At 49.8% G+C, this 15,554-nt stretch overlaps 2 protein-coding genes across 2 annotated transcripts in view; both read left to right on the plus strand.

Moving 5' to 3' along the window:
- Positions 1-15,554, plus strand: part of LOC144612204 (myelin-associated glycoprotein-like) — a 760,913-nt gene that overhangs the window by 267,540 nt on the left and 477,819 nt on the right.
- LOC144612089 (protein FAM187B-like) lies at positions 3,661-4,823 on the plus strand. Its single transcript, XM_078431642.1, has one exon. It carries the CDS (start codon positions 3,723-3,725, stop codon positions 4,821-4,823), a length of 1,101 nt encoding a protein of 366 aa, XP_078287768.1. The 5' UTR covers positions 3,661-3,722.

Consider the following 15,554-nt stretch of genomic DNA (forward strand, 5'->3'; position numbering starts at 1 on the left):
CCTCGGGCCACATCAGCATTATGGTTGCCCTCAAAGGGCCGGTTGTAACTGTAAGACTGTATAAATGTAACTAATCTTTAACATATTGTTAAATAACTGTCTGCATTTGATTATTATTTATTGAAATGAACAAATATTGTACATGCATTAACATAAATGTAAAAATATATGTAAGCACATTGTCAAGTTCCTCGTAGGGTTTCCATTGCGACCTGGGGAAATCGCGTTTTTTCTTTAAAATAAATTGTCTCTTAAAAAAAAAAATTCAATGGGGGGGGGGAGGAGGGGAGGTGGAGAGGGGAGAGGTGGGTGAGGTAGGGAAAGGGGAGAGGGAGCCTCTGACACCGTCCTGCCAGCGGCCATCTTCTTTCTCCTTCACTGTGGTGCCGTGCTCCTCCAGGGGAGGGGGAGCCCAATTAAAGGCGGTACAGGGAAGGGGAGAGGGTGTGACCGAGGAGCCTTGGACCCAAAGCCTCTCCTGTATTGGTGTAGCATCCTCAACCCCCTACTCAATCCTCCTTAGCCCTCCTCTCCCTACCCCCCACTCTCCCATCTTCCCCGACCCCCACTGTCCCCTTTCTCCCCAACCCCCACTCTCCCATCCCCCACCAACACCCCTTCCTCCCCCCCACCCCTGCTGTCCCCTTCTCCCCACCCCTCCTCCCCACCCCTCCTCCCCACCCGCACTCTTCCCTCCTCCCCACCCCACCCTCCTCCCCAGTAGCACTCTCCTCCACCCCCCATTCCACCACTCTCTCCTCCCCCACCCCCATTCTCTCCTCCCCAGTCCCACTCTCCCTCCCACCCCCACTCGCACTCTCCTCCACCCCCCATTCCACCACTCTCTCCACCCCCACCCCCCCCATTCTCTCCTCCCCAGCCCCACTCTCACGCTCCACTCTCTCCTCCCCAGCCCCACTCTCTCCTCCACCCCTCCTCACCCACCCCCGCCTCCCCCACTCTCTCCTCACCCCCTCCCATCCCTACCCTCCCCTCCCCTCCACCCACTCGCCCCACCTGCATTCTCACCGTCCCCCTCCCCCCCACTGTCCCCCACCCCCACTGTCCCCCTTCCCCCCTACCCCCCACCCTCTTCCCCCCACCACCACCCCCCTTCCCCCCACACTCCCTCTCTCCTCCACCCACCCTCCCCCTCCTTTCACTCTCACTGTCCCCTTCCCCATCACCCACCTTTCCCTCCCTCCCCCACTCCCTCCCCCCACTCTCCCCTTTTCCCTGACCCTCACAGTCCCCTTCCCTCCCACCCCCACTCTCTCTTCCCATCACCACCCCCCACATCCCCTCTCCTCCCTCACCCCTCCCTCCTCCCTCACGCCCTCCCTCCTCCCCACCCCCTCCTCCCCTTTCACTCTCACTGTCCCCTTCCCCCACCCACCTTCCCCCCACTCTTCCCTGACCCCCACTGTCCCCTTCCCCCCACCCCTACTCTCTGCTCCTCCCACCCCCCCCTCTTCCCCCCCACCACCCCCTCCCCAGTCCCACTCTCCCAACAACCCCCACTCTCTGCTCCTCCCACCCCCACTCCCCCTCTTCCCTGACCCCCGCTGTTCCCCTTCCCCCCCACCCCCACTCTCTCTTCCCCCCACCCCCACTCTCTCTTCCCCCAACCACCCCCACTCTCTCTTCCCCCAACCACCCCCACCCTCTCTTCCCCCAACCACCAACTCCCCCTACTCTCTCCTCACCCACTCTCACTCTCCCCCCCTTTCCCCACCACCCCCTTTCACCCACTCTCTCCTCCCCCCACCCCCATAATCCCATTCTCTCCTCCCCCCACCCTTCCCTCCCCCCACTCGGCCCCACATCCACTCCCCTCCCCTCCGTGGAGCCGTTGGCGGCGAAAGGCACTTACCGTGCATGCAGGGAGGAGGGAGCCCCGGACTACTCGAGGCGGGCAGCGGAGGTGGGACTACTCGAGGCGGGCGGGGCCGGTCTGGGAGCGTCGCGAGACGAGAGAGGCGCTGCGGGAGGCGCGCAGTCTGAAGTCGCGACGGGCTGTCGGTGGCAGCGGCCCTCGTTGACGCCGCCATCGGTGGAAGGGGGGACTCGAGGACGCCGTGCGTGGGTTGAAGGGACGGAAGGGAAGGATGAGGACCATCAGTCCGACCATCTCCCTCCTGCTCGGGAGACAGTGACCCCCGGGTGTGGGAGAGTGAGGAGAGGGGAGGCGGTGATTGCGGGCGGGCGGCTCCGCTACCGGCGTCCATCTTGTGTGTGCGAGTGAGGAGAGGCCGTGCCGTCAGACGCACAGCAACTTGGAAAAATGTGTTGAGAAATGAAAGTTTGAAAGTTAAAAATGTCTGTAACTTAAAAGATATACGACCAATGACAATTAAGCTCTCGCGGGCCACGTAAAATGACGTGGCGGGCCGCATTCGGCCCGCGGGCCTTGTGTTTGACACCTGTGTCATAGAGTGATACAGTGCGGCAACAGGCCCTTTGGACCAACTCGCCCACAACGGCCATCAATGCTACTCCCACGTCTGGGGGGAGGGGGAGTGGAGGTGGGGGGGAGGTGGGGAGGGAGGGAGGTGGGGAGGGAGGGGGGTGGGGGGGGAAGGGGAGTAGGGGGGTAGGCGTGAGAGGGGAGGCGGGAGTGGGGGGGGGAGTCGGGGGGAGTGGAGTACGGGGGGAGTCGGGAGTGGGGATAGAGTGGCAGTGGGGGGGGGGGATTTTTTAGTGGGGAGGAGTGGGGGATTGGGGGGACATGTACTGTTGTGATTTGCTGTTGAAAACCACTGGAGCAAGTATGTCTTCAATGAAATTAGGTATGTGTATTTTTTAAATTAAACTTTGTCATATATTTTGTGTAAGGAAAAAGCAAAATAGAGAAAACAAAACTATTTTTTCGTTGTGTTGTAAAAGGTATTTCTGTTGAATAACCTTTCCATAAATAGCAGAATGTACTCACGATATGCCTGACATTGTACATGTGGTCCAAGACCTGCAGACTGTTGGAAATAATAGTTGTTTTTCACACATGAATGTAACGCAACGCGTACGCGCATTTGGCGTGCATACTTTTTTTGCTCAAAAGTTGCATATCATGAATTTTGATATAAATTTCTGAATTACTAAAATCAAATGTTGGGAGGTCTGGATTATAATCACGTGTTGTCTTTCCGCTGACTGGATGGCACACAGCAACAAAAAGCTTTTCACTGTACCTCGGTACACGTGACAATAAACCAAACTCAAGCCCAACTCATTTAAGGTGAGAACTGCCGGAATACACAATAGGAAATAGACAATAGGTGCAGCAGTAGGCCATTCGGCCCTACGCGCCAGCACCGCCATTCACTGTGATCATGGCTGATCATTCCCAATCGGTACCCCGTTCCTGCCTTCTCCCCATATCCCTGGACTCCGCTATCTTTAAGAGCTCTATCTAACTCTCTCTTGAAAGCATCCAGAGAATTGGCCTCCACTGCCTTCTGAGGCAGAGAATTCCACAGGTTCACATCTCCGTTCTAAATGGCCGACCCTTTAATATTAAAATATGGCCCCGGGGCTTTAGAAGGAACAACGATCATTCACAGTCTTTTCTTTTAGAATCGGATGACGCAACGTTCTGGCTCGGGACCGAACCGGGTGGAATTGTGAACGACGGCCCCATTGTTGACTCGTTCTACACGTCACTGCGGTCTCCAGGAGATGAGGCGTGGAGACGGGGGACGCCTCTCTCCATCAGGCGCCGCGGGATGGACGCCTGGTCGGTTTGGACCCCCACTCTTCCAATCGCCCTGTTGCTGTTGACCGTCGCCCGGCAGGCGTGGGGTGGGACCTCGGTGGCTTGTTACCCCAACTGGCCGTGTCAAGTCATCTTCCTCACCCAGAACCCGGCCACTTTGCTCTGTCCCAACGGGCCGAGCCACCCCGGCGGCGTGGCCTGGGTCTACTACAACACCACGGAGCCCGACACCAAGACGGTGGTCCTCGCTGGGACTGGAGATGACACCTTGAAGGCGGACGCGCTCTTGGATCTCCGGGCCCGTTGCATTTTATCCTGGCCGCATCTGGTCATCAGGTCCGCCATGGTCAGGGACTCGGGCGTCTACCTCTGCAGGTCGGGAAACAGGACCCACGCTTACTACGAGGTGGACACGCAGGACGCCGAGAAGGTCCACATCTCGGGCAAATCCATCGGCATCTCCTCTCTCCCCAGTCGCTTCTTGGAAGTAGGAGGCCGGCACTTGGAGCTGTTCACCGTGTGGAACGCCTGGGAAGACTGCGACCGGTGCGGGGTCCCGGCGGAGAGGAGGCGAGTGGGTTTCTGTTACGCCCGGCCAGTCCCGAGCGACCACAAACCGGTGCCCTGCGGCATTTGGGCTTTGGCCGAGCGGCAGATACTTCCAGGGCGGCCCCCGGAGCTGGGACTGGAACCGTGCATCGTTCCCTGCGTTACCTCGCCCCCATACCTCGCCAAAGTCAGGAAGCTCGAAGTGCCAGGTCAGAAATTCGTGCCTTTGCAACTGTCCGTCGTCCTCCTGGTCGACACTTACTTGGTCAACGGCAACGTGAGCTTCAAGTGCCCCGGCGCTTCGGTCTGCACCCCGGTGTGGTGGCGGAGAAATTCCACCGACGTTTCGCGGGCGGATCTCTCCGGACGGCGGGGTAGCACTCACGCCTTGGACGATGTGACGGGCCGAAGCGTCTACAAAATAAAGGGCGTCCAGAAAGCCGACGAGGGGGTCTACAGGTGCTACGTCTCCGAGGAACTGGCCGGTTCTTTCCACCTGAAGGTGCTGGAGCCTCACGAGAGGAGGGCGGCGGCCGAGACGTCTTCGTCTGGTACGCCTTGACTGCCATCGCCTTGGTATCTGTGCTGCTGGTTTTCCTCAACTTTCTGCACACCTACTGCGCCCAGGTGCGGCGCCGCCAGATCATGCACTGGTAAATCCCCACCTTTTACACGTACACCCTCATTTGCACCAATATCACAGCAGGCCATTCACCCCCTCCGGGTGATACTATCCCAGAGCAATCTGCATTCTATTTCCAAACAGCTCCCCTCATGACGTGAGTTCATACATTCATAAGTTATTGCAGCAGAATTAGGCCATTCGGCCCATCAAATTTACTCCGCCATTTAATCATGGCTGATCTATCTCCTTCTGCACCCCATTCTCCTGCCTTCTCCCCGTAACCCCTGGCATCCGTGCTAATCAACTAATTTATCCCCCTCTTTTTCCCAATATCACTCACTACCCACTCCCCCCCCCCCCCCCGCCCCATCTCACCTCCATCACTCCCTCTAGCTTTACATTTCACCCCCTCGTTATCTGACAGCCGTTTGTATCTTTTCCCATCTCTGGCCTTTGTCCACCCAATCAGCCACCGCACAGATACCTTCCCTGCATTGCCTCACAAGTATTCACCTAACACTTGAACAGGTGAGTGAACCCAAGCCCCACCTCTTTGTTCGATATTTCGCAGCAGCTAATAACCTCACCGACACCAGCATGTCTTGTTTGGGGATGGAGAAGGAATCGAAGCAGCCGATGGAAACTCACACACAAATCCACACGCGCACACACACAACCATACAAACAAATCCACACACACACACACACACACACACACAACCACACAGGCACGCGCACACGCACATGCACAAACATACAAAAATCCACACACACACACACAAATCCACACGCGCACGCACACACACTCATGCGCACACACTCTCACACACGCACACACTCACACACGCAAACACACACGCGCACACACACACACTCTCTCACACACACACACGCACCGTGCCAGAGGTCAGATTTGAACCCTGGTCTCTGGAGCTGTAAGGAGGTGACTCTCCCGCCGCAGTATTGAATCAAACCACGTGACACTCCCTGCTGTCCCAAAGCCATTAACTCACGCCTTCATAAACCGCCGCACACTGAGTTGAGTAGTCTGAACAGAGCAACAATGCATTCTATTTCATTAAAGTTGTCTCATGTTAAAGTGCGGGGTTAATTGAGAATTTACAATTTTATTGCTGGCTATGAAGAAATAGGACAGGAGGTGGCCATTCGGCCCTTCAAACCAGATACATTCCCTTCACTCATTATTGTAGTCCCTGTTCTCTTACTGTAGGCACCTTGGCATAACGGGTAGAGCCAGTGTCTCTCAAGAGAGACACAGGTTCAATGCCAATCTCCGCCTGTGTGTCTGTGTGTTCGTGTGTTTGCATGTTTTCATGTTTGTGTGTGTCAGTGTGCATGACATTTAGTGGACATCTTAACGCAGTGTTCAGGTTCAGGATTCATCTGTACCTTTTCTCTCGCATTCTGCACCTGTTGTAACCACACAAATGTAGTCCAGTATCCCAATAACATTACATTGAATCTACATTCCTCCATATCGTAACTAATATATGACTATTCTCCACGCTGCAACGTAATATGCGGTTATGTGAAAAAAGAACTCATTGGGTAAAAATCATTCATTGGGTAAAAACAGCACGGTGTGGAATGGACAGAGTACGTTTGGGTCAGGGGTCGCATCGTCTATAAGGAGCTGGGCAGGCCGCATTTGGAGTATTGTGAGGAATTTTGGGCACCGTATATGAGGAGGGACGTGCTGGCTCTGGAAGGCACATACAATGCCAGCATTTATTTCAAGAGGGCTAGAATACAAAAACAGGGATGTAATGCTGAGGCTCTATAAGGTGCTGGTGAGGCCGCATTTGGAGTATTGTGAGCAGTTGTGGGCACCATATCTGATGAAGAATGTGCTGGTGTTGAAGAGAGTCCAGAGAAGATCTTACGAGAATGATCCGAGGATTGAGTAGGTTAACATAAGATGGGCGTTTGATGGCACTGGGCCTGTACTCGCTGGAGTTTAGAAGGATGAGTGAGGACCTCTTTGAAACATACAGAATAGTGATAGAGTGAATGTGGAGAAGATGTTTTCACTAGTGGGAGAGTCTAGGACCAGAGGCGATCACCTCAGAATAAAAAAATGCACCTTTAGGAAGGAGATGAGGAGAAATTTCATGTCAGAGGGTGGTGAATCTGTGGAATTCATTGCCACAGATGGCTGTGGAGGCCAAGTCAATGGATATTCTTAAGGTGGAGATTGACAGATTTGTTATTAGTGCGAGTGTCAGGGATTGTGGGGAGAAGGCAGGAGAATGGGGTTGAGAGGGAGGTAGATCAGCCATGATTGAATTTCGGCGTAAACGCGATGGGCCGAATGGCCTAATTCTGCTCCTAGAACTTATGAACGTGTAAAACTTCGAAGCATAAACTGCTAGTGGAATGCAGTGGGACAATCTCTTACCTTGCCGGAGATCCGATTGTTTTCCAGAACGTATCTCCAGTCGCTATGCGGCCCAACATCGTGGAGCTGGAGGCGTTGCCTGGGACTGACTTTGAGCCCCACCGCGGGGCGTGGACTTACCATCGGAGCCGATTCCCTGCCTGGGATCGAAGCTCCAACCGCAGTAGACAATAGGTGCAGGAGTAGGCCATTCGGCCCTTCGAATCAGCACCACCATTCAATGTGATCATGGCTGATCATTCTCAATCAGTACCCCGTTCCTGCCTTCTCCCCATACTCTCTGACTCTGCTATCCTTAAGAGCTCTATCCCGCTCTCTCTTGAATGCTATCAGAGAATTGGCCTACACTGCCTTCTGAGGCAGGGCATTCCACAGATTCTTCTGAGGCAGGGCATTCCACAGATGCGGACTTTAACATCAGGAGCTCGCAGTCTTGGGTTGAGACAAATTCTGGACCTCCAAGCTGCACGACATTCGACAAGCCCGACCCAGGGTAGATCGCCCGGCATGGGGAAGTTGAGATCCCCCCCCCTCCCAATGCTGGAGCTCGATCACCCCGACAAGGAAGGGCCGCCAACGGCAACGGGAGTCAAGATCAACCCATCGATGGAAGGTTAGAGACCCCTGACCACTGGAGAACAAAGGAGGGAGAGATTGAACTTTTTTTCGCCTTCCATCACAGTGAAGAATGCGGAGCAGTCACTGTGGTGGATGTTGAGGTTAAAATGTATTTAGTGTGGCCCATTGCTTTTTATTGTTATGTCTGTATGGCAAATTAAATTCCTCGTATGTTGCAAAACATACTTGGCTAATAAGGTATAATTGTGATTGTGATAAATGTCCTCTTGGGGGCCTGGGAATGGGGAGCTCCTTCTCAGAGTATTGTAGTGATGGCACTGTGGATTGGTATGCAGGGCAATGGTAGAAAAATGACAGGAATGGTTCAAGAGATCATACTTGTGTTCACTCATGGACTAATTTCTCTTTTAACATTAATCACAATTACTTAACTTAACATTTGATTTTATCTTCTGAACTTTTGTTATACATTGGAATCTGATATTTTTCCTGGTAAACTGACAGTGAATGATTAAAGAGAGTGTGGTTCATGTCCAATTTGTAAAGGACGTGAAAGTAAGAGAGTATTGCTTTGTGTATTATTAATATAGGACTATGAACAGTGTAACTAACTTACATTACAGAAAATATTAATCAAACTGGTGTGGTACATTGTGGGAAAGAACAATGAGATTTTATTCTCTTTTCAACCTCTTGTCTTTTATCTTTTCCTGTTATGTAATTTTGTGGACATCTTGTGTATTGTTTTACCATTTACCTTCTAATCAGCAGTATTATTGAAAACATTGCAGGTGCCTTGCTCGAAGGTATTATCTTGGATTGATCATTGCCTTTAAATAATTACTTTTGTTTACCTGTAATAATGTTTCATCTAATTTCCAAATCTAAGCAATCTGGTCTTATATATATCAGTAAATGACTTCAGATAAATCTCAAGTTTCTGATTTCACGTCACCACTCATCAGCTCAATGTACATTCCTGTCATTTCAACATGATTTCTGAGATTTACCTTCTCTCATATTCCAGAAAATGATTTCCTGAGCTAAAATTGTTCATCACAATTGCTCACATGGAAAATTATATTATTAGGGCCAACTCAACCTTGTCTTGCATTTGATAAAGTTCAGTTTAGATACAAACCATGAAATCACTTTTCGGTATTGTATGCTTTATTAAATTTCTTGTCTCTTTGCATGGTCTTAATTCATCTGCCATGTTATAAATGCATCATTAGTTCACATAATAGACTGTTACATTTATCCCTCAAAACGCTTTTCTTGTAGTTGACTCCATGCACCACAGCACTGTTACCATTAAACATGCTCTCCACATTCCATCATGCTGGTTATTACCAAATCATAATTATACTCTCTGGTCAGGATTACTCTCCTGAAGTTTAGAAATATCCACGCAGCTGAATTCGGCTGGTATTTTGAATTAAACAGCGGCATCTTTATAGCGACCCATTACACATATAATGAAGTGATTTTTAAAAACAAATTATGACAAATACCTTTGTATGTCCAAAGTACATAGTTGTCTCTGTTGTGATATTGTAAGGACTACTTTGTTGTATCACAAGGACTACTTTGTTTGCCTGTGTAGTAACATGTACATAACAGAATGAGGTGATTTGGTGGTCAATAGACAATAGACAATAGACAATAGGTGCAGGAGTAGGCCATTCAGCCCTTCGAGCCAGCACCGCCATTCAATGCGATCATGGCTGATCACTCTCAATCAGTACCCCGTTCCTGCCTTCTCCCCATACCCCCTTACTCCGCTATCCTTAAGAGCTCTATCCAGCTCTCTCTTGAAAGCATCCAACGAACTGGCCTCCACTGCCTTCTGAGGCAGAGAATTCCACACCTTCACCACCCTCTGACTGAAAAAGTTCTTCCTCATCTCCGTTCTAAATGGCCTACCCCTTATTCTCAAACTGTGGCCCCTTGTTCTGGACTCCCCCAACATTGGGAACATGTTATCTGCCTCTAATGTGTCCAATCCCCTAATTATCTTATATGTTTCAATAAGATCCCCCCTCATCCTTCTAAATTCCAGTGTATACAAGCCCAATCGCTCCAGCCTTTCAACATACGACAGTCCCGCCATTCCGGGAATTAACCTAGTGAACCTACGCTGCACGCCCTCCATAGCAAGAACATCCTTCCTCAAATTTGGAGACCAAAACTGCACACAGTACTCCAGGTGCGGTCTCACCAGGGCCCGGTACAACTGTAGAAGGACCTCTTTGCTCCTATACTCAACTCCTCTTGTTACGAAGGCCAACATTCCATTGGCTTTCTTCACTGCCTGCTGAACCTGCATGCTTCCTTTCATTGACTATGCACTAGGACACCCAGATCTCGTTGAACTCCCCCTCCTCCTAACTTGACACCATTCAGATAATAATCTGCCTTTCTATTCTTACTTCCAAAGTGAATAACCTCACACTTATCTACATTAAACTGCATCTGCCATGTATCCGCCCACTCACACAACCTGTCCAAGTCACCCTGCAGCCTTATTGCATCTTCCTCACAATTCACACTACCCCCCAACTTAGTATCATCTGCAAATTTGCTAATGGTACTTTTAATCCCTTCGTCTAAGTCATTAATGTATATCGTAAATAGCTGGGGTCCCAGCACCGAACCTTGCGGTACCCCACTGGTCACTGCCTGCCATTCCGAAAGGGACCCATTTATCCCCACTCTTTGCTTTCTGTCTGTCAACCAATTTTCTATCCATGTCAGTACCCTACCCCCAATACCATGTGCCCTAATTTTGCCCACTAATCTCCTATGTGGGACCTTGTCGAAGGCTTTCTGAAAGTCGAGGTACACCACATCCACTGACTCTCCCTTGTCAATTTTCCTAGTTACATCCTCAAAAAATTCCAGTAGATTTGTCAAGCATGATTTCCCCTTCGTAAATCCATGCTGACTCGGAATGATCCCGTTACTGCTATCCAAATGCTCAGCAATTTTGTCTTTTATAATTGACTCCAGCATCTTCCCCACCACTGATGTCAGACTAACTGGTCTATAATTACCCGTTTTCTCTCTCCCTCCTTTCTTAAAAAGTGGGATAACATTTGCTATCCTCCAATCCACAGGAACTGATCCTGAATCTATGGAACATTGAAAAATGATCTCCAATGCTTCCACTATTTCTAGAGCCACCTCCTTAAGTACTCTGGGATGCAGACCATCAGGCCCTGGGGATTTATCAGCCTTCAGTCCCATCAGTCTACCCAAAACCATTTCCTGCCTAATGTGGATTTCCTTCAGTTCCTCCATCACCCTAGGTTCTCCGGCCCCTAGAACATTTGGGAGATTGTGTGTATCTTCCTCAGTGAAGACAGATCCAAAGTAACGGTTTAACTCATCTGCCATTTCTTTGTTCCCCATAATAAATTCCCCTGCTTCTGTCTTCAAGGGACCCACATTTGCCTTGACTATTTTTTTCCTCTTCACGTACCTAAAAAAACTTTTGCTATCCTCCTTTATATTATTGGCTAGTTTACCCTCGTACCTCATCTTTTCTCCCCGTATTGCCTTTTTAGTTAACTTTTGTTGCTCTTTAAAAGAGTCCCAATCCTCTGTCTTCCCACTCTTCTTTGCTATGTTATACTTCCTCTCCTTAATTTTTATGCTGTCCCTGACTTCCCTTGTCAGCCACAGGTGTCTCTTACTCCCCTTAGAGTCTTTCCACCTCTTTGGAATAAATTGATCCTGCAACCTCTGCATTATTCCCAGGAATACCTGCCATTGCTGTTCTACCGTCTTCCCTGCTAGGGCCTCCTTCCAATCAATTTTGGCCAGCTCCTGCCTCATGCCTCTGTAATCCCCTTTGCTATACTGTAATACCGACACTTCCGATTTTCCCTTCTGCCTTTCCATTTGCAGAGTAAAACTTATCATGTTGTGATCACTGCCTCCTAATGGCTCTTTTACCTCTAGTCCCCTTATCAGATCAGGATCATTACACAACACTAAATCCAGAATTGCCTTCTCCCTGGTAGGCTCCAGTACAAGCTGTTCTATGAATCCATCTCGAAGGCACTCTACAAACTCTCTTTCCTGGGGTCCATTTCCAACCTGATTTTCCCAGTCTACCTGCATGTTGAAATCTCCCATAACCACCGTAGCATTACATTTTTGACACGCCAATTTTATCTCCTGATTCAACTTGCACCCCATGTCGAGGCTACTGTTTGGGGGCCTATAGATAACTCCCATTAGGGTCTTTTTACCCTTACAATTTCTCATTTCTATCCATACTGATTCAACATCTCCTGATTCTATGTCACCCCTTGCAAGGGAATGAATATCATTCCTTACCATCAGAGCAACCCCACCCCCTCTGCCCACCTGTCTGTCTTTTCTATACGTTGTGTACCCCTGAATATTCAGTTCCCAGCCCTGGTCCTCTTGTAGCCATGTCTCAGTGATCCCTACAACATCATACTTGCCCATGACTAACTGAGCCTCAAGCTCATCCACTTTATTTTTTATACTACGCGCATTTAAGTACAACACTTTAACTTCTGTATTTACCTCCCCTCTCACATCGTTCACAATTGGCCCTGCCCTTAATTTCTTTTCCGCTCTAGAACTTCTGTTCCCATTCTTCCGAGAGTCTTTTGCAATATCTCCTGTATTCCCTTTTACCTCATCTTCATATTCACAATTTGTTAACCCCTCCCCCCCACTACTTAGTTTAAAGCCACAGGTGTCACACTAGCAAACCTGCCTGCCAGAATGTTTGTCCCCCTGCTGTTAAGATGCAACCCGTCCCTTTTGTACAAGTCACCCCTAGCCCAGAAGAGATCCCAGTGGTCCAGAAATCTAAACCCCTGCTCTCTGCACCAGTCCCTCAGCCATAAATTCATACCCTCTATCTCTCTGTTCCTGGCCTCACCAGCACGAGGTACCGGTAGCAGTCCAGAGATAACTACCTTCGACGTCCTACTTCTCAGTGCTTTTCCCAACTCTCTAAACTCCCGCTGTAGCACCTCCTTCCTCTTCCGCCCGACGTCATTCGTGCCCACGTGCACAACGACTTCAGGTTGATCGCCTTCCCTCACTAGGATTTTCTGAAGCCGGTCTGTGATGTGTTGAACCCTGGCACCAGGGAGGCAACAGACCATCCTCAAGTCCCTCCTGCTGCCACAGAATCTTCTGTCCGTCCCTCGGACTATGGAGTCACCGACCACTACGGCTCTTCCAGACTTCGGTCTCCCCTGTCGAGTATCCTTGCCAACAGGTCCGCCACTCGGACTGGAAACGTCTTCTGCCCCGACAGTTCCCAAGAGGGTATACCTATTTGCAATAGGCACAGCCACTGGGGTCTCCTGTAGTCCACGTCCACTCCCCCCTGAAACAGTCTCCCACCTTCGCTCGATCTGGACCCTTGGCGTGACAGCCTCACAATAGGTCCTGTCGAGGAAACTCTCGCATTCTCGGATGGCCCTGAGGTCATCCAACTGCCTCTCCAACTCCACCACACGTCCCTTCAGGAGCTGCACCTGGACACAGTTCTTGCAGGTGTAGCTCCCTGAAGCTCCAGCGACGTCCCTGTCTTCCCACATCCTGCAGGAAACACACCGCACCAACTTTTCCGCCATCACCTTGTGCCTATAACCAGCTCTGGCTTAAAACAATCGTATCTTCCTCACCTCAGCCTCCTCGCCGAAGACTCGCAGCCAAAGACTCGCACTTCCCTCACTGGGCTGCACCTGAACAGGGCTGCACCCTTTTGCAAGTATTGCTTATATCACCAATTAAATTGCCTGATTGTCCAATTTACCTGACTTCTCACTTAAACTAGCACTTTCTTTACTGCTCAGCCAACGGGCGTCCTTGCTCTGCTCCCGGACTTTTCAAATTGACTACTACCTTCCTTTTGGCGCTCTTTTTAAACTGCCTGTTCAACTGCGATTAGCACTTACTTTACTGCTCAGCCAACGGGCGTCCTTGCTCTGCTCCCGGACTTTTCAAATTGACTACTACCTTCCTTTTGGCGCTCTTTTTAAACTGCCTGTTCAACTGCGATTAGCACTTACTTTACTGCTCAGCCAACGGGCGTCCTTGCTCTGCTCCCGGACTTTTCAAATTGACTACTACCTTCCTTTTGGCGCTCTTTTTAAACTGCCTGTTCAACTGCGATTAGCACTTACTTTACTGCTCAGCCAACGGGCGTCCTTGCTCTGCTCCCGGACTTTTCAAATTGATTCCAGGTGGTTCCAGGTGGCCATGGAATAAACAGCCTGGATTTAAGCTCCAGCCTTTAAGCCTTTTAAGCACGTGTACTTGTGGTCAGTCCAGGGTCATAACAAAGGTATAACAGACCAGGTAGTACAACAGTCTCCAGCAGAAAAACGTTGGGATCTACAAGCGTGGATTTGACTGGGTAAATGTAAAAAATTGTCCCTAGTGTGTGTAGGATAGTGTTAATGTGCGGGGATTGCTGGGCGGCGCGGACCTGATATGATATGAAACGACTAAAGAGGCAGAAAAGAGAAGTTATAATTTAAGAAATAAGGAGAGGATAATTTACAGAGAAGAACGGGAGCTCCACGATGAGGATTACCTTTGTATGTCCAAAGTAACCAATCTACTTCAGAGCAACCATATTTCATTAGGAGCATTTTAGTGATGGCACGGTGCATTGGTAGCCAGGGCAATGGTGGAACAATGCAGCCTTTGGTTCAAGAGCACAGACTTGTGTTCGCTCATGGACTGATTTTTCTTTAAAAATGAATCACAATTACTTTTCGTAACAATTGTCGTTCACTTCTGGAATTTTGTCATACACTGGAATCCGACCTTGATTATTTGTAAAATACAGTGATTTGAGAAGAGAGTATGGTTCATGTCCAATTTAGGCAAGGCTCTTTGCTGTGTACATTCAGGCATTATCAAGGATGTGAAAGTGTTTTGAACTAAACGGCGCCATCTTACCCCAACATATTTATGGTGACCCAATACAATCATCATGAAGGGATTCTTTACAAATTAGCTAGTTAATCTCTCACATTTTGAATGCTTCCTCAGAAGTGTAACTTTGGAAAAAGTATTTTTGTCAACATCTTCTGTACAGCATCTGCATCATGGTAGTATTATATTCTGAAATACTTCTACTAGCCCCAACCCAGAGTCGATTGCTCGGCGCAGGGGAACCGAGATCCCTCCCCCGATGCAGGAGCTTGATCGCCCCGACCACCGGCTACGGGAGTCAAGATTGTCCCGTCAACGTAAGGCGTGAGGCCCCCGACCGCGCGAGGACAAAGAAGGGAAGAGATTGAATTTTTTTTCACCTTCCATCACAGTGAGGAATGTGGAGGAGTCACTGTGGTGGCTGTTCATGTTAAAATGAATTTTGTGAGTTCCTTATACGGCACTTAAGAAGGCATCCTGAACCCTCCAGACCAACGCCAGCTGGACAACCTTCTTCCTCCAGAGCAAACCCAGATTCACAATGTAAATGTGGGCAGAGTCCGTTCACACCATCTGATGGAAGGAATGGAATTGGGAAATCTGGTGATATCCAAGGACGAATAAAGGAGATGGCATGAATGTGCAGAATGTGGGAAGTGTTTCACACATGCAGGTCACCTCCACCGACACTGGAGAGAGACCGTACAAATGTTCTGACTGTGGGA

The sequence above is a fragment of the Rhinoraja longicauda genome, chromosome 43 (assembly GCF_053455715.1).
Source record: "Rhinoraja longicauda isolate Sanriku21f chromosome 43, sRhiLon1.1, whole genome shotgun sequence".
NCBI lineage: Eukaryota > Metazoa > Chordata > Chondrichthyes > Rajiformes > Arhynchobatidae > Rhinoraja > Rhinoraja longicauda.